General features: G+C 44.0%; 1 protein-coding gene across 1 annotated transcript; it reads right to left on the reverse strand.

The window, feature by feature from the left end:
* Positions 1 to 616: 616 nt before the first annotated feature.
* LOC306783375 (neuroligin-4, X-linked-like) lies at positions 617 to 13047 on the reverse strand (the record flags this gene model as incomplete). The annotated part of the gene is made up of 8 exons (XM_079276995.1): positions 617 to 1048; positions 1981 to 2590; positions 5571 to 5695; positions 6430 to 6643; positions 7188 to 7638; positions 8202 to 8387; positions 11410 to 11562; positions 12567 to 13047. 8 exons carry the CDS (start codon positions 13045 to 13047, stop codon positions 641 to 643), a joined length of 2628 nt encoding a protein of 875 aa, XP_079133121.1. The 3' UTR covers positions 617 to 640.
* Positions 13048 to 16716: the final 3669 nt, after the last annotated feature.

Below are 16716 nucleotides of genomic sequence, written 5' to 3' on the forward strand. Positions count from 1 at the left end.
CTTAGTTTGATCCTTGGCAGATAGGGCCTTTGATCTTTTAATGGAAAGAAAAAAAATGCTGCATTCACATTTCACAGGTTGTTCAAGTTGACATCAGCAGTCTGTGTGTGTGGCACTTCTTAGCTGAGTTCTGCATCTACATCTGCATCTGCATGTGCTCTGATCCGTCTCAGCACTGCCTCAGCGTGCAGCACAGGTACAGTAGGAGATGTAAACTGATCCATAACTGACCCCTTTTTGCCACAGCGCTCCTCCTCTTCCTCCTCCGGTGTAGAAAAAGCAGAAGATATAATATCCAAAGCAGGTTTTGAGACATTTGATGGATGCCTTGGCTCATCTCGTTCAAGGTTATGAGCAAGTGATGCATAGAACTGCATCTCCCGGGATCCAGTTTGTCTTTAGTTCCCGACATGCAACACACAGCTGTCTGTCTTTTCATCCTGTTACTGAAAATGTCTTTCTGTGACTCCATCTGAAACAATCCTGCAGGGTAATTAGTAGAGGTATTTAAGTCTTTTGTTTTGTCTATGTGTATGTGTGTGTGTGTGTGTGTGTGTTTGCGTGTCTGTGTTTGTGCGTGTGTTAGTATGAGTGTGTGTGTTGTAATTATGTCCTTGTGTGTGCAAGTATCTTGCTGCGGTTATACACGCGTGGTGGAGTGTGTATGCGTGGAGATGTGCGTGTGTGGCAAGTGTGTATTACTATATGGGCTATGGTGTGTGTATCCCTGGTGCGGATGCCCCATCCTCATCCCCACCACTGATCCAGGCGTCATGGGGGTCATCGGCGTCGCCCGGGTAACAGGGTGGGACCCAGGAGTCACAGGCAGTGATCCTGGGGTCAGAGAGGTCATGAGGGGGACGTCGTCGGGTGAGCGGCGCAAGGTCAGGGTGTAATCGGGCGGGCAGGTGAGGCGTACGGTGTCCAGTGTGCTGTAGATGTCCTGGGTGTCCATGCCGTCCAGGGCGTCCAGCGTATCCAGAGTGTGATGGTGATGAGTGTTGTTCCTCTCGTCTGCTGATGCAGCATCACACTCCAGCTGCTTCACCTAAAAGGTTGAATGGTATACCAAAGTATTTTCCTTATTTATCAATCTACCAATTCATTTCTTCAATTATTTAAACAATTATTTATTTTTATGACATAAAACGTCATCAACATTTCCCAAAGCCCAAGATCACATATCATCTAACCGTTCAACAGTTGAAATCCCAAAGATGTTCAATCCTCAGTCAATCGAATCAAACTGTATCACTGCTATCTGTCATCATCATTAAAACCACTCCTGACTTATTGTCAATCATTTTCATTTAGCATGCATATATTGCATCACAATAAGCTTTGCTGATACAAAAAGATCTGATTATTCCTCGTCGCGTCAGGTCTACTGGTGGTGCCCAAAAAGCTCAAAACACCACACAAAGATATTTCCAATAATCCAATACAATTATAAAAGCGGCTGCAATGTCAAGCTACATTACTGTGGTTCAATTGGCAATTAACAGCATTTGTCTGCTTTATAAAAGCTCTGACATCTAGCACTCACTGTGGGAGATTTCAAAGCCATTAACTGAGCTCAAAAGAGGCCAAATAGTCAGTCGATGAATTGGAGGCAATTGGAAGCAATTGAGGCACTTGGACACAGCTCTCACACGCACATGCATCAAAACAAACTGACACACACACACAAAGACACACATCCTTGCACTGATAATGTCTGCAGATGACTGTGTTCTACTCTACTGGCAGCTTCTCCACTGACAACAAAGTAGTTTATTCAGTGACAACCTCAACTGGCTATATACTTAAAAACATATATTATATTAATGTGTGCAATTATTAACAATAAGCATGGATTACTTTGACTACAAATTAAATGTAGCTACAGAAGCGCACAGAAACTCCACACATTTGCTTCACTTACGGTAAAAAGAAAATGCACACACACGCACAATGAATACAAAAAAACGCACGACTCACCTGTAATGACATCAGTCCCTCCCCTTGCAGGTGAGCAGCGACATCTGCAGGCGTGATGTCTCGTCTTGGGGGAGGAAGGGGACGTGGCCGACGATGCTCCAGGCGCCTCTTGTCTTTCTTGTACAACAGTGCTGCGAACGCGAGGATGTTAAGGAACAACAGCGACGCTCCCACCGCGATCGTCACTGAGAGCTCAGTTGAGTAGTCCTCAGGAGGGACGCGGACCCCGTCTTCCGCTCCACCTTGGCCTAATGCAGACTCTGGCGGCTGTGGAGTACCTCCTTGTGAGCCTGGATGGCGTGTACTACTAGGCGGCCAACCTTTGGCTAGACGCTTAGTGTAGGAATAAGGCGTGTCATCCTGTGGAGAGGGACTGTGCGTGAAGGAGGACACCGACTGGAGAAGCTCGTTGACATGATGCAAGTGAGGGACCAGCTGGAGCCAGAAGGAGATTTTGGTGGCACGGTAGTGGTCTCTGACACGGGGCTTCAGGCCAATATGGAGATACAGCTGCTCTTTAGGGGTGTATTTAGACCAGGCCACTTCTTCGAAACGGTTAGGTTTAGTGTGGATGAACTTAGTATCTTGAGGAACCGGCTGGTTTGGGTCACTAGAAAGAGAAAAACACAATGAGTTATTCTGGATGGGTGGTGGTTATGTGCTTTTTTTGTTATGTTGCTTATATATATATATATATATATATAGAGAGAGAGAGAGAGAGAGAGAGAGAGAGAGATAATACAGAGTTTCCACCCACATATTTACAATCAAGGGTCATAATTTAAAAATACAGGATTGTAGTGCAATGATTCTGTGTTCTACCATAAATACTATTAATGCTTTTAAGTTTTGCAGATGTCCGAGACTGCTAACGGAGCTACTGAAGACTTTTTCCCAGCTGCCTACCCTCTAGAGATATGACTTTCTCTAATGCTGTCCAATCATTTCATCAGAGCTGGCACACATCTTTCTAAATCAATATCAAAGTAACAAAAGACAAAATTGTGGCAAGAAATATTTGCAAAAAGCAACACAAGTTTCATTTTCCAGTAAACATATAGCTCAGAGGTGATTCAGTTGCAGATCATTGATTTTTGTCCACTTAATATGTCTGTTACAAAACAATTCAGTTACATAATGCACGGATGAAACTGCTGCAGCTGTGTGTGGATAGTCGACTGTCAGATATCTGATTTAAGGTGGATGTGTGTGTTGCGTCGTGAATATATCCTGAAAAATCACCTCCATGACACATACGGACAGGAATTTATTTGACAATTTACGACTTATTTGTGTCAGCAGCTAGAAAAGACGTCAATGAAAGGTCGGCACATCTTCGCAGACTGGCCAGTTACACGCTATACGCTCACTTGTCAATCATCACCTTATGAACGGTGCAAAAAGGCAGCTAGCGTAAAGACCTAGCAACACACACGCGAGCGGAAGATTTATACACAGCGACTTACAAACTACACATCAGGGAGCATCATATCCTCTCCCTTAAATTGAGCTGTTGCAGAGTTCCATCAGCATCTGAGGTGCTCTCAACCGGGTGAAATCTTTCTCCAGAGAAAGTTCCACATTGATAATTGAAGTGCGCACTGAAATTTGAACAACCCTCCACAGCGATTTTGCTCTGCGATCACAACACAGGCTTTGGGCAAGAGACAGCTAACTTGATGCAATATGATTGCCATAATGCACCTGACTAAAGACTTTTATTTAAATGTCAGAGTCAAAATATGTACAAGCTCAGTCCTAACTTTGTACGTTGTGAGATAGCAAGGTGCTGTGGTGATTTAGATTAAGGTCTAGAGCGCAGATGTCTCTGTAAATCTGAAGAAGTCTCAGTGGAGTGAGCCTCGATTGGATTAATTACTGGTAATTACTCACTTCAAGCGCTGCAGAAAGAGGGTCCATCCTCAACAATTACTTTTATCTTGTATATCATGTCAGAGTGGAGAGATAAAGGTGCTCTTATCAGAGTGGACTGTCGGGGTTCTTAAAGTTTTAATGTGGATCCTTTCTACAACTGTAGTATTCTTCGCTACTGGCAGATCATTTCACTTTCAATTTAATAAATTGGACATCTAGATGCTTTTTTAGCCACTGGCAGATCATTTTAATTTTGATTGAATGTGTTGAATACGCTCTCTGTATCATTTTGCACCAGTTTTGATCATGACTGAATGAGTATGCCGAAAGAGGGAAGAGAAAAGAAAAGAAGAGGAGAGGAGAGGATATGAGAGGAGAGGAGAGGAGAGGAGAGGAGAGGAGAGGAGAGGAGAGGAGAGGAGAGGAGAGGAGAGGAGAGGAGAGGAGAGGAGAGGAGAGGCGGTGAAGTGAAGTAGAGACTGAGATCCTCTTCCTCTAAAAATGTGAACAGAAGAGAAGAGAAGATGAATCAAACATTGGCCAATCTGTCATTCTTCCTTTATGACATGACCGTGGCGTTCCTCAAGGTCTTTGTCTACAGCAGGGCTTCTTTTACTTTCTCAGCCAAGGCGCAAGGAAGACAAGCAACATCGAGGTTTTGACATGACAGAGAACCTGTGTGCACCCTCTGCCAAAATGTGTCTGCAGTGCTGCTTTCATGATTGTACCTAAAGTACTGTCTTCTCGTCAGACGTCAGAGACCAGTTGAAAGAAAAGACACAGCAACATATCCTTTGTCTGTCAGCTCATTATTTGTGTTGCTCTAAAATTCAGGTGTTCTCCTCTCACGCGTCATTAAATCTCAGCTTCACTCAGCTCAAACTTCCATTTCAAATGAAGCCCAGTATTTCTTAAAAAGCTTTGTTTCTATGCAATTCAAATGTTACTTATCTTGATGGGGAGAAAATGATAGAGAAATGGATACGGGCTGATCTGCCTCCTGCACAAATTCCTTCAAATTGGCACCATTGCATTTACCCTATGCGTCATTTGTGGGAAATACATTTACTTAATGCGAAACAAACCCTGCTATCGTCTCCTCGATGTCGTGCGGTTTTGATCGACCTCTCTTTGCGTGAACCCAGCCAGATAACTACACTCCATGCCCACGTTCATGTTAACTACCAATCAGTCCAACAAATTACACATAAAGAAAACGTATGAGAGAGGCACTATGCTGTTCATCTTGATGACACCACAGACTTGAGTCTTGGCTGTCTTTCTTCGAGCCAGGAGGAGATTTGTTCCTGTAAAATCGAGAGTGAGCTGTCCACAGTTACAGCAACAGTCTGCGTTGCCAAAACCTTGTCTCTGCAGCGCGTCCAAGATGGAGGATAATGTCTAACTGACAACTGTGCATTTTCTTTCATCTTTTAAAACGTGATCAATTGGCCCGGCTTTCATCAGTTATCATGAGACACGTTCTACATGTGGGTGGGGATGAGATATCGATAGCAGAAATTAGAAACGGTTTTCTGTGTCTAAGGAGGTAGAAATAAAGAGAACTGAGTCATGCTGAAGCTGTGCTTTGTTTGTTCTTGTTCTCTTGATTGTCTTTACGCAGTATAGTCAGGCAAAAGAGGGAAAAACTCTTCTCAGTGGGATTTGCTCACTGAAACCAACGTCTCACATCAGTGAACATTTTAATAGCTCACCCAGTCTTGGCAAAGTTGGTCCAGTAAGTCATGACAACGGCACTCAGCATCACGTCGTTCTTGGAGAAGTTACAGTTGAACAGATCGGTGGGTCCCACCATGGGCACGCCGAACACGTAGGGCACCTATGCAGACATACGCACACACGTTTTAGGATGGTGTACAATAGGAGCCAACAGATTACATTCATTCTCTTGACTGTAACCGGAACCCGAACTGAATCATGACAAAACTCTAACCTCATCCTAGCAAAGACAAATACTGCTTCACGTGTAACTGCAGTGAACCTGAAGTCACTGAATCCATATTCAGTGATAAATCATCCCCAATCATCTGGAGTGAAATCTACCCCCACAAACACCAACAACAAATGCATACACATCGAGTGCGCTGTGCATAACACAAGCAAGTGTACACCTGTACAAATACTTTGTTACTTTGTTACTAAGTACAGAGGAAAAGACTACTGTGATAAACGATCATCACCACAGTGGTAAACATAAGCTGTTACATCAGACCTGCAGCAAAATACATTCCATGAACATTTCATTTTGTGCTGTAGAGGATTGCTTGATTCCACTTATTAAGCACTTTGAACAAATCAATATGAAGCAGCACTTCACGGTTAATCTCGACCGAGAGCTCCTGATTCATCACATTCGTATTTCTAAAATCTGTGGGACATTAGTCCCCTTCATTTTTGCCTCGGTCTGAAGTACCCAAAGCAAAATGTCCTATCTTTACTCCGCTCCTTGATGACTCATATCATGTTCTGTGCCACTACGTTCACCACCCTACTACTACAACTGTCACTAATGTCATTTCTGTAAAGCAATTCAACACTTTGACATCAATTTACCTCATCGCCATGGGCGGAGTCAGCCCAGGGCGGCGTGGCGTCACTCTGGCAGTGGTGGTAAAAGGAGTAGAAGTAGGTGGGGGATCCATACTGAGCGTGGAGGTCAGCTGTGGCGATCGCTGGCGCCACCCACTGGTGGTCTGTGAATAGCGCTACCAGAGTCTTCCGCCGGGTTTCTGCATTGTCACGGTCTGCCCAGTCCGTGTACATGAACCTTTAGTGTACACATTTGAAGTTAGCTTTCAACGAATCCATCAACAAATCTTGTATTGTTATTAAAGTGAATAAGGGAATACGTATATTTGTAAATCAATTATTTTAAACATCCATTTGAAGGAATAGTTTGATAAATACACTTGTTGGCTTTCTTGCCAAGAGTTAGATGAGAAAATTGACACCAAGATTCAAGGATGTCACTACTGCCGGTCAAGAAATAGTCCAGCAACATAACCCCATTGTCAACTTTACACCGTGGTCTGTATACCGATCAAAGTCACGAGATATGACATTTTAATCAGTGAACTGTAGAGATACTGGCAGCTAGATTTACTTACCTTTGGACAGAGCCAGGCTAGCTGTTGTCTGTCTTGTCAGCCAACCATCTCTTGACTATCGCTTCATATTTAACAAACAGACATGAGAGTCGTATCGTTTTTTTCATCTAACTCTGGGCAAAATGTCAAACTTTCTTCCTTATTTTCTTTTTCTCTCTTCAAACTGTTCCTCAAATACATTCAGACATTTACAGACGCACTCACCTTATGCTCTCTCTCAGCGTATCTCGGCCTTCTGGGTATCCATATAAACTATCCACAAAGTCTGACACTGCAAAGTCAAAGTCCTCAGCCGTGACACCGTCCTCTGAGTCCACAATGCCCTCCACAAACTTCACGCCCTCGCCCTGATTAACCCCCAGCATCACGTCGTAGTTCAGAAACTCTCCCTGCTCCATCAGAATCTGGGGGTCATCCGGTATAACGTCGCCATCAATCACCGGGGCAAACGCCGTGTGATATTTGGCCGGCGTTATGCTCTGCTCCACCAGTTCGCGGTAACTCCGGCCCTGAAGGCACGCAACCAGTTGAGTGCTGTCGTCGATGCCGCAGCCCACCCGCTCCCCGAGCTGCCGGGCGTACTTGCTTGGCTGGTAGTTGACAGCCCAACTGGCTAAAGCGCTGCCGCTCTGGATGATGGCTCTGTGGAACAGGTCTGAGGTACACATGAACACACACACATGAATACAAATATGGGTGTAAGAACCATATACACTGAGGCACACACATTTATACATTTATGGATGCAAATGCACCCACGCACGCATGCATGAATGCATCCATAGGATTGCACGCTACATTTGCATACAGAAACAGATGCAGAACTATTCCCACAGCAAGAAGACAGTGAACTCACAGATATGCATTATTCAAAAGGATGACGGGTTATGGTTCGAGCATCTGGTTTAAGGTACGGGTCAACAGTTTAAAATAATACAGCTCTTAGCTATATGAGTCACAGGCAGGCTGTGTTATTCAGAGAATTCAAAGGCTGATTCCGGCATTTCTACCAGTAAATGAAAGCTGTATCGGTCCACTGGAGACCATGAAAGGTTCCATAACCATGAGTGTCACAGCTTTCACAGCACCCACCTGGCTGCCAACTATCATAGGTGCCCAACTGTCTGTAGGCCTGTAGTCCTTTTCAGAGCAGGAAGTAAGTTAAACTGATTAAAACACACAATGTGAGCAGGGCTTTTGTCCATGGTTCTTCCTTACCCTCAGAGTAGTGAGACAAGGTGAGCAGGCTGACGCACGAGGCCCCGGCCCCCGATCCAAACACAGTGACCCTGCTTGGGTCTCCTCCGAAGGCTGCGATATTCTCCTTCACCCAGCGCAGAGCCTGGATCTGATCCAGCAAGCCGTAGTTCCCTTTTGCCGCCTGGTCACCTGTACTAAGAAATCCTACAGGCAGACAGAGAGGGAGATATTGTTATTACACACAGTAGAACACATGGTACTTAAGTTCAACGACTTGTGAAATTTAAAAAAACGCACTGAGAATTGAGCAAACTGTATAAAGAATTTGTTCGATCAAAAGAGTTTTGTCCTGGCTTTTTGGAAAGTCATCGTACACTGTACAAACACACGGGGAGGTGATTCCCACATCATGGCATCTCCACTGTTAAGATGAATTAATGCATGATTAAAAATGCTTTTTTAAATACTTTGTATCATCATAGAAGAGATGTTAATGAAAAATGATGGGCCTCCCCTACAGTCCCTTGCAAACCGGATGAAATCAACGAGGTAGAATCGTAATCATGTAAGGCAAAATCAATTTACACACAACTCAACACAAACCTAAGCGCACACATACAGTTACAACGCAGCTACCCCTTATTCCCTTTACTGCTGACGGTGTTGAGTCAACAACAAGGATCCTAATGGCTCACTGCACTCCGGTATATCTCATTGCTGCAGAAGCTTAATTCTCTGAACCTCAAGCTGGCCTTGAACACAGACTGCAAGAGTATAATGAGCAAGAACGGCGACGCCGTTAAAATGATACATTTCATCACTTGTGTGAAATTTGTCAGACATTAATTTCATGCAAAACGGACATTATAAGTAAATTATAACAATGTCGTTGTAAAAACTGTTTCAGAATGCCTTCGTATTAATTAGATGTACTTTCACATTTTTCAGTGTCATCAATTTCAATCATTTCATTGGAAACATGCCCAGCAGTGTACAATAAGATTCCCTTTGAATATATGGGCTCACCTCATGCATCCAACTTATGATGACAATGATGAGGAAGAGGAAGAGGAAGACACTGCTCGTGGTGACGATGAATGATTATGATGGTGATGATGGTGATGATCATGTTGGAGGATGGAGATGAAGACAAAAAAAGAAGCACGTTGGATTGGCTTTGTTTTCGCTCGATATGAGGATTGCAGCTGTAGCGACTGTTTTATCCCCACGGTCAGAATTAAACAGTTGTTTCACCCACAAAGCAGATGCAGATTTATCACATCAAATCAATATCTAATAAAAGCCTGGAAAGCTTCTAAAATACAGAAAAGAAGGAATGGACCTCATGAACTCAAATCAATAACTTTTTGTTGATTGTTAACCTTGTTAACCTTTTATGATGTGAACAAATCTACTCCACTCCATTTTCATAAACATGCTCCAACTAATTAAAGTACAACCCAGAATGCTCCTTCCCGCTGAGAGAGAAGTATCTCTCTTACAGTATTAACATGATTTGAGTGTTCACATGATCTAAATGTGCAATAAAAACTGCATAAAAAAGGTAGTAAGCTAAGTAAGTGCACTAAATAATTAAGGGAAAGTGCAGCCAAATGCTGTAAGAATTTTTCCTTTACTGTTGCTCTCTTATAGGAAGTACATTTTAATTGATGAATCTACACACAATTTATCAAAAGCCTTATTCACATGCATGTATTGTGTCACTGTCTGTAACATAAATCAACACAGTCAAGTAGATTAAAGGGATAATGGTGTATAGATTATATAATTTGTAATGTTGTTGAATAGGCTAAATACACACATTGTATTAACCTCCTGGGACATTTTAATGAATCTCTTCAAATGATTCATCAAAGAGGGGCAACTCCTAATGAGAGTGAGGACATGATTTAACCCAGCCAATGGTGTGATGTGCAGCTTGTGTATCTGACTTAGCCAATATGAAGTTATGTTGTCCTCACACAAACGACTCTTTACTAAAGTAAATGATGCCTTCAATGTCACCCTCCCTGTGACCGTGCTCAGGGTTTGGCATATTTAGAATTACAGCTGCAAAAAGCGTAAATACCAGGATTCTAAGATATTCTATTTGTTCAGCCCGGGTGCTTTGCATAGCTGTCTAAAATGTGAAAAACCACAGGGAATCAGATTTTCACTGTTCAGAGAGCAATGAGTCAGAGAGTCATGGCGGTATCACGGATCAGATTTGAATCAATGCTAGTAGTGGGGAAAATGGCGTCAGGGGGTTTATTTCCACTAGGGACACCAATACTGAACACTCTGGGTGAAAACAACTCACTAATGTTGTTCACATTGCACAGCTCGCTGAAGGATTAAACAATCCAGATGGTGAATATAATAGAAATGTAAAGAAATGTGTAAAATTCAAAGTGAGGAACAATTGCCGATAAATCCTTATTGTTAAAATAAACAGCATTACTAGCTAATTAACTTCAGTAATAAATATGTCACCCAATTAAAACCTGACAACCCACAGCAAAAAAAAACAATAAAACTGAATTGAAAAAGGAACACTGACTGGTTTTCTATAAAAACAAGTGAAAATTATATGTGAGCATTAATCAGTACCTAACTGGAGTTTGAGATCTATTGATTGACTGTAATGGACATCACACCACCTCCTCTTAGCTTCGTCTTCTAGCAGGTGATACATCTATCCCTTTGCTATTTTTTAAAAGAAAAAAAACAGCGAATTCCCCAACTTACATGAATGCAAAAGATGAGTGTACATTGCATTTCTAAATATTACCCATTCATCGCCCAAAAAAGAAAGTGAATTACCATCGTGTGGGTGCATGCACCCAGAGCACCTGGGCAATGATTGTACTGCTTTTGTTTTTGCTTAAAGGTGGAGCGTGGTGTTGAAGCACAAATACAGCCATTTTAAAAGGTGGACTGTTTCACTATCGATTGCGTCCTGGTTGTATTTGCCCAGAAGGCATGCCTCTGTCAAGATATAGTGATCTCTATTGCAGAATAACTCAATTGGATAAAAAAGGATTGGAATATCGAATCAAGAGGTATGTTTTAACAGTGATGCTGACAGGCTGGGGGGGGGGGGGGGGTATTTTGAAATGCAGCTACAGCCATATTAAATAAATGTACAGTCATATTACCGTTAAGTACCGGGTTCTACTTAAAAAATATAGAAGAGATGTTAGCTAGAGAAGAGATATCCTTTTACCCAGTACTCCTAGGCGATAGTTGAGCGTGATGACAATGACGTTGCCGTAGCTTGCCAGCACGCTGCCATCCATCATGTTGCCAGTGCCTTCTGTGTACGAGCCCCCGTGGACGTAGACCATCACCGGCCGCTGACCCCCCTCCTCATGGATGTCTGGGGGAGAGAGTGAGAGAGAGAGAGAGTGAGAGCGAGAGAGAGAGAGACAGAGGATTATAGATATAGATAGATGGAGGGATAGATAGATAGATAGATAGATAGATAGATAGATAGATAGATAGATAGATAGATAGATAGATAGATAGATAGATAGATAGATAGATAGATAGATAGATAGATAGATAGATAGATAGATAGATAGATAGATAGATAGATAGATATTTGCAGCAACATATGGGCTCACATTGTGTTCAAACCAATGTTCAAGGTGACATCACTGAAGCACTTGATGCCAGTGCTATACAGAATCACGTTTTGTGCGTGAGTGTAAGGTCCACCCACCTTCCTTCTGCCTCCATTCTGTCTGTTGTTTGAATAAATGTCCTTATCGACTGTGTGTGTGTGTGTGTGTGTGTGTGTGTGTTTGTTTGACTGTCCACCTGTCCATTTGTATGTATCTCAGCCTTTAATCACTCGGTGGGTTTATACATACAAAAACAGGAAGTCTGTGGCTCTCTTGCTTCCCGATGCTTCATATCTCCCTTCCTTCATTTCTCAGTGGGTGCATATAAATTGAGGCTGTGAGGGTGCTCATGCTTGCTATCGTGTGTTTGTGTGTGTGTGTGTGTGTGGGGGGGGGGGGGTCACATGCATGTGTATGAACCAATATATATGCATGAGTGAGTCTGTGTCCTTCCCACTTTCCTCCACAAGGAAAGGCGTGAACCCCTTGGCGACTGACGCAGGTGTCTGCATATTAAGAGGGGTGGAGGGGAATGGGCTCCAGGTTTAAAAAAATAGATTTCTATTTATTTATTCAACAAGGATTTGTCTGTGACCTTACAGGACACTTCCATATTTAATCTCATGTCAGCCTCAAAATCATCTTGCGGTCATTCTTAGGTTATGCAGTGCCACTTTGTTGCCACTCTGTTCTGACCTCACATGTGAATGAACTAAAACAAGTCATTCTAATTCCAACACCTTTGGAGTTCACTCACCTTCCTCAGTGGGCACGTAGATATTGAGGTAGAGACAATCTTCACTCTGGTGAGTGAGGTACGTGGCAGCTATATCCAGGTTAGCCGTGAGCCAGGACGGCATCATATCTCCCAGCATGCTCCTCTCATCCAGTGACTGCGGGCACACCGGAGCAAACTGCGTCACATTTCGTATTCCTGGCCAGGACAAAGGAGGCTCGGGCGGCTGGAAGCGCCGGTCTCCCGTTGGAGGCCTTGCGTATGGTACTCCCAGGTACTGGATGACGGGCCCCAGGAGGTCGGAGGGCAATGGGGTCAGAATGCCACGGATACGGCCCTGCACCGTGGAGATGACAGGCACGGTCTGCTCCGCCGATGAGGGCGGATAGAGGGAAAGGGAGAGACAGAGGGAGAGGAGGAGGGATAGAATCCCAAATGGGGAGTAGAAGGACGGGAGAGGTGACGTGGAAGAGGGAGTTCTCCTGGTCCTCAACTTGGACATGATCGTGTGTTGAGGGGAAGTTGGGAGATAAAGGATGGGAGGGGGAAGGGCCTTCGGGAGGGCGTTTACAGCTGTGTTGACCCTTTAGAGATATCCAACACTCACACACAGCTGCTGCTCAGCTTGGCCCGTAGCACACACAACACACAGTCCTGACTCTTGCAAACAACTTTCTCCTTTTTTGTGTGTGTCTGTCTGTGTTTGGTGCTGTGTGTGAGTCAGTGAATCTGTGCCACTGAGTGTGTGGTGACTCAGCCAGCGAGTCCCTTGAATACGTGTCTGTGTGTGTGTGTGTGTGTGCATATATGTGTGGAAGTGTTTAAGCGAGTGTGTATGTCCTGGACTAGCGATTTGAGCATGTGTGTGTGTGTGTGCGTGCGTGTGCGTGTGTGTGCGTGTGTGTGCGTGAGTCTCTCGTTATGTAAACAGTAGCATCACTGTTCCTCTGTCACTCTCTCCTTCCGGTCACCCCCATAACAAGCCCAAGCTGACTCCTGGAAGAGAGACGTAGAGGCAGAGAAATGGAAGGAGAGGGAGAGACGGATTTAATTAGTCTTCATTAGAATAATCACAGTGTCAAATAGATAAAATGTCAGGCACGCACTCACACACACACGCACACACACACGCAGCAAACTTACACGTCACATCAGAAAAATAGGCTGTGCTACCTCGCTGCTGTTCATGTTAAAAATAGATGCAAGAGCGATAGATAGGGCAAACGAGATGTTGTCCGCTCAGCTTAACTCGGTGTCAGACTGTCAGAGTTGCTGTGTCCCAAAGAAATTGCATATCTGTGTCTGTGTGTGTGTGTGTGTGTGTGTGTGCGTGCGACTGTGTGTATCTGGTCGCAGCAGACATATGTCACATCCTCACTACGCACTGTTTCACAGATCACAGGACCTGGTTGGTGGGGGTGTGTGGGGGGTGGGGGGAGGAGGCGATGGAGAGTTACGGCATGCTTAATTAAACCCTGAATACACCACGGGGCTCCTGACCTGCACGTAGCATGAGGTAGGAAGCCTGTGACACACGCACTTGGTTCTCTATCTCTCCCACAGATGTAGCACACAACACTTTATGTCTCTTAATAATACACACACTCACACTCACACATATGTTTTTCTCTATCCAAAGATGCACAAACACACTTTCTTGATCGCTACATGCTCACACACTCTATCTCTCTCTCTATCACACACACACACACACAGCTGCTCCCCAGCCAACACTGCTATCTCTCTCAAAGGGCCTTAGGGCAGAATATTCACACATACACACACACACACACACAGAGAGAGAGCAACAACATCAATATCTGTGTAATCACACACACACACACAGACACACACACACACACAGTAAGCAGAAAAGATATTAGAGTGCCAACATGGTCAGTTCTATCGCTCCTCCCATGTTCGATTGTCTTGGTGTCGGCTGTCCAAGGTGCTAGTTAACATTCCAGTGGTGTTCACACACACGCTGATGAATAACGCTCCATTTATCAAGGCAAACCCGCCTGCCACCCTCCCCTTATATGTTTATACACAGCAAAGAACAGATACATCCGCGATGCATTCTTATTTCAATCATGAAAACGGACTAAGAGAATAAAATAATCAAGTGTAGAAAAAAAAACGCTTGGTTGTGAGGTACAATATCCTGACTAAATCTTTATCTGCACTGAAGCTGACTACGGCAAAAACACACACACACACACACACACCCGCACACATTCAAATGCAAAGCTGTAACCTGCGTCCTCGCTGCAGTAAAAAAAAAGATCAAAAATGAAATGAGACAATATAGGATGTAACGTACCCAGCCAGGGTAAGATATGTGAAATCCCACGGACCATGTTCCCGCCCACCGCAATATTCGCCACCGTGTTTTCGCGACTGCAGTTTATCCGACGTGCCTGGGATGGGATATTTGGAGATATTCCTCTGCTGCTGCTGTTGCTGCTGCTGGTGGTGGTGGTGGCGATGGCACGTCTCCTGGGTGGGAATAACCCCAATAAAAGAAAGAAGAAGAAAAAACTCAAGTCTTCAGTCCGAGAAAAGATGGGAAAAATTAAAAATAACGTTTTGGATTTAGTCGAAATTTAAGCGTCTCTTATTAAAGGATTGCAAGGCCCAGGACGTTCAAATGATCAATCTCACTCTCTTCCTTTCTTTCTCCTCCCTCCCCCAACTCGCTCGCGCGCGCTCTCTCTCTTTCTCTCTCTCTCTCTCGCTCTCTCTCTCTCTCTCTGGCTCTCTCTCTCTCTCCCTAGATGCGATTGGACAGTGTGGCAGGCAGCAGCTACTGATCCAATGATACGCACTCATAGCTCCATGAGGACGCACAGACTGACGAGAATGGAGAGCAGAGAACCGACCTGTGCAGGGAAACACACACACACACATACTCACCCAAATCCACACACTTCCACAAAGCGCATTGGTCCATGAACACACATGGCTGCACACATTTTACGCACACCTGTGGAAGGTCCCATTCGACGTAAAAAAACAAACAAATAATGCACAGACAAATGAAACATCTTGTGAAAAAAAACACTCAATGCATGCTCACACAAACCTGTAGCAAACACACACACACACACACACACACACATTTTAACACAAATGGTGCTGGAGTACAGAATCACCTCTTCAGGACCAGAAGAGGTGATTCTGTCGCTATTCAGCTCTGCCTGCAAGCAGCTTTCTCCCTTAGGCCGTGTGTGTGTATGTTTGTGTGTATGTTTGTGTGTATGTTTGTGTGTATGTTTGTGTGTATGTTTGTGTGTATGTGTGTATGTTTGTGTGTATGTTTGTGTGTATGTGTGTATGTTTGTGTGTATGTGTGTATGTGTGTGTATGTGTGTATGTTTGTGTGAATGTGTGTGTGTGTGTGTATGTTTGTGTATGTGTGTGTGTTTGTGTGTATGTGTGTATGTTTGTGTGTATGTGTGTATGTTTGTGTGAATGTGTGTGTGTGTGTGTGCGTGTGTTTGTGTGTATGTTTGTGTGTTTGTGTGAAGGGGTGTGTGTGTGTGTATGTGTGTGTGTGTGTGTGTGTATGTGTGTATGTTTGTGTGAATGTGTGTGTGTGTGTGTATGTTTGTGTGTATGTTTGTGTGTATGTGTGTATGTTTGTGTGAAGGGGTGTGTGTGTGTGTGTGTGTGTGTGTGTTTGTGTGTATGTTTGTGTGTTTGTGTGAAGGGGTGTGTGTGTGTGTGTAGGTGTGTGTGTGTGTGTGTGTGTGTTTGTGTGTATGTTTGTGTGTATGTGTGTATGTTTGTGTGTGTGTGTGTGTGTGTGTGTGTGTGTGTGTGTATGTGTGTGTGTGTGAGTATGGTAATGCAGTGGGTCTGCAGTCGCTACTAACTGTGTTTGGGAACACTCCTCACGTCAGCACAGCCTGCGCAGCAGCGTTCAGAACTTTCTATTCCTCTCCTCAACAATCTTCCATCCACCCATCCATCTCTTTGTCTGCCTGTCTGCCTCTCTGTCTGCCCGGGCACTTGTATGCTTATTCCTCTGTGATGCCCTCCACTCACATCTCCTGAGCCCCCCTCCCACTCTCCTTTCCCCGATCTTTTAAAGCAGGTATATCTTTTTAAAAAAGGAAAAATAAAGACATGCATGTCAATTTGCAGAAAAAAATGCTTTATTTGTCCA

Source organism: Melanostigma gelatinosum (assembly GCF_949748355.1).
Source record: "Melanostigma gelatinosum genome assembly, chromosome: 10".
Classification (NCBI taxonomy): Eukaryota; Metazoa; Chordata; class Actinopteri; order Perciformes; family Zoarcidae; genus Melanostigma; species Melanostigma gelatinosum.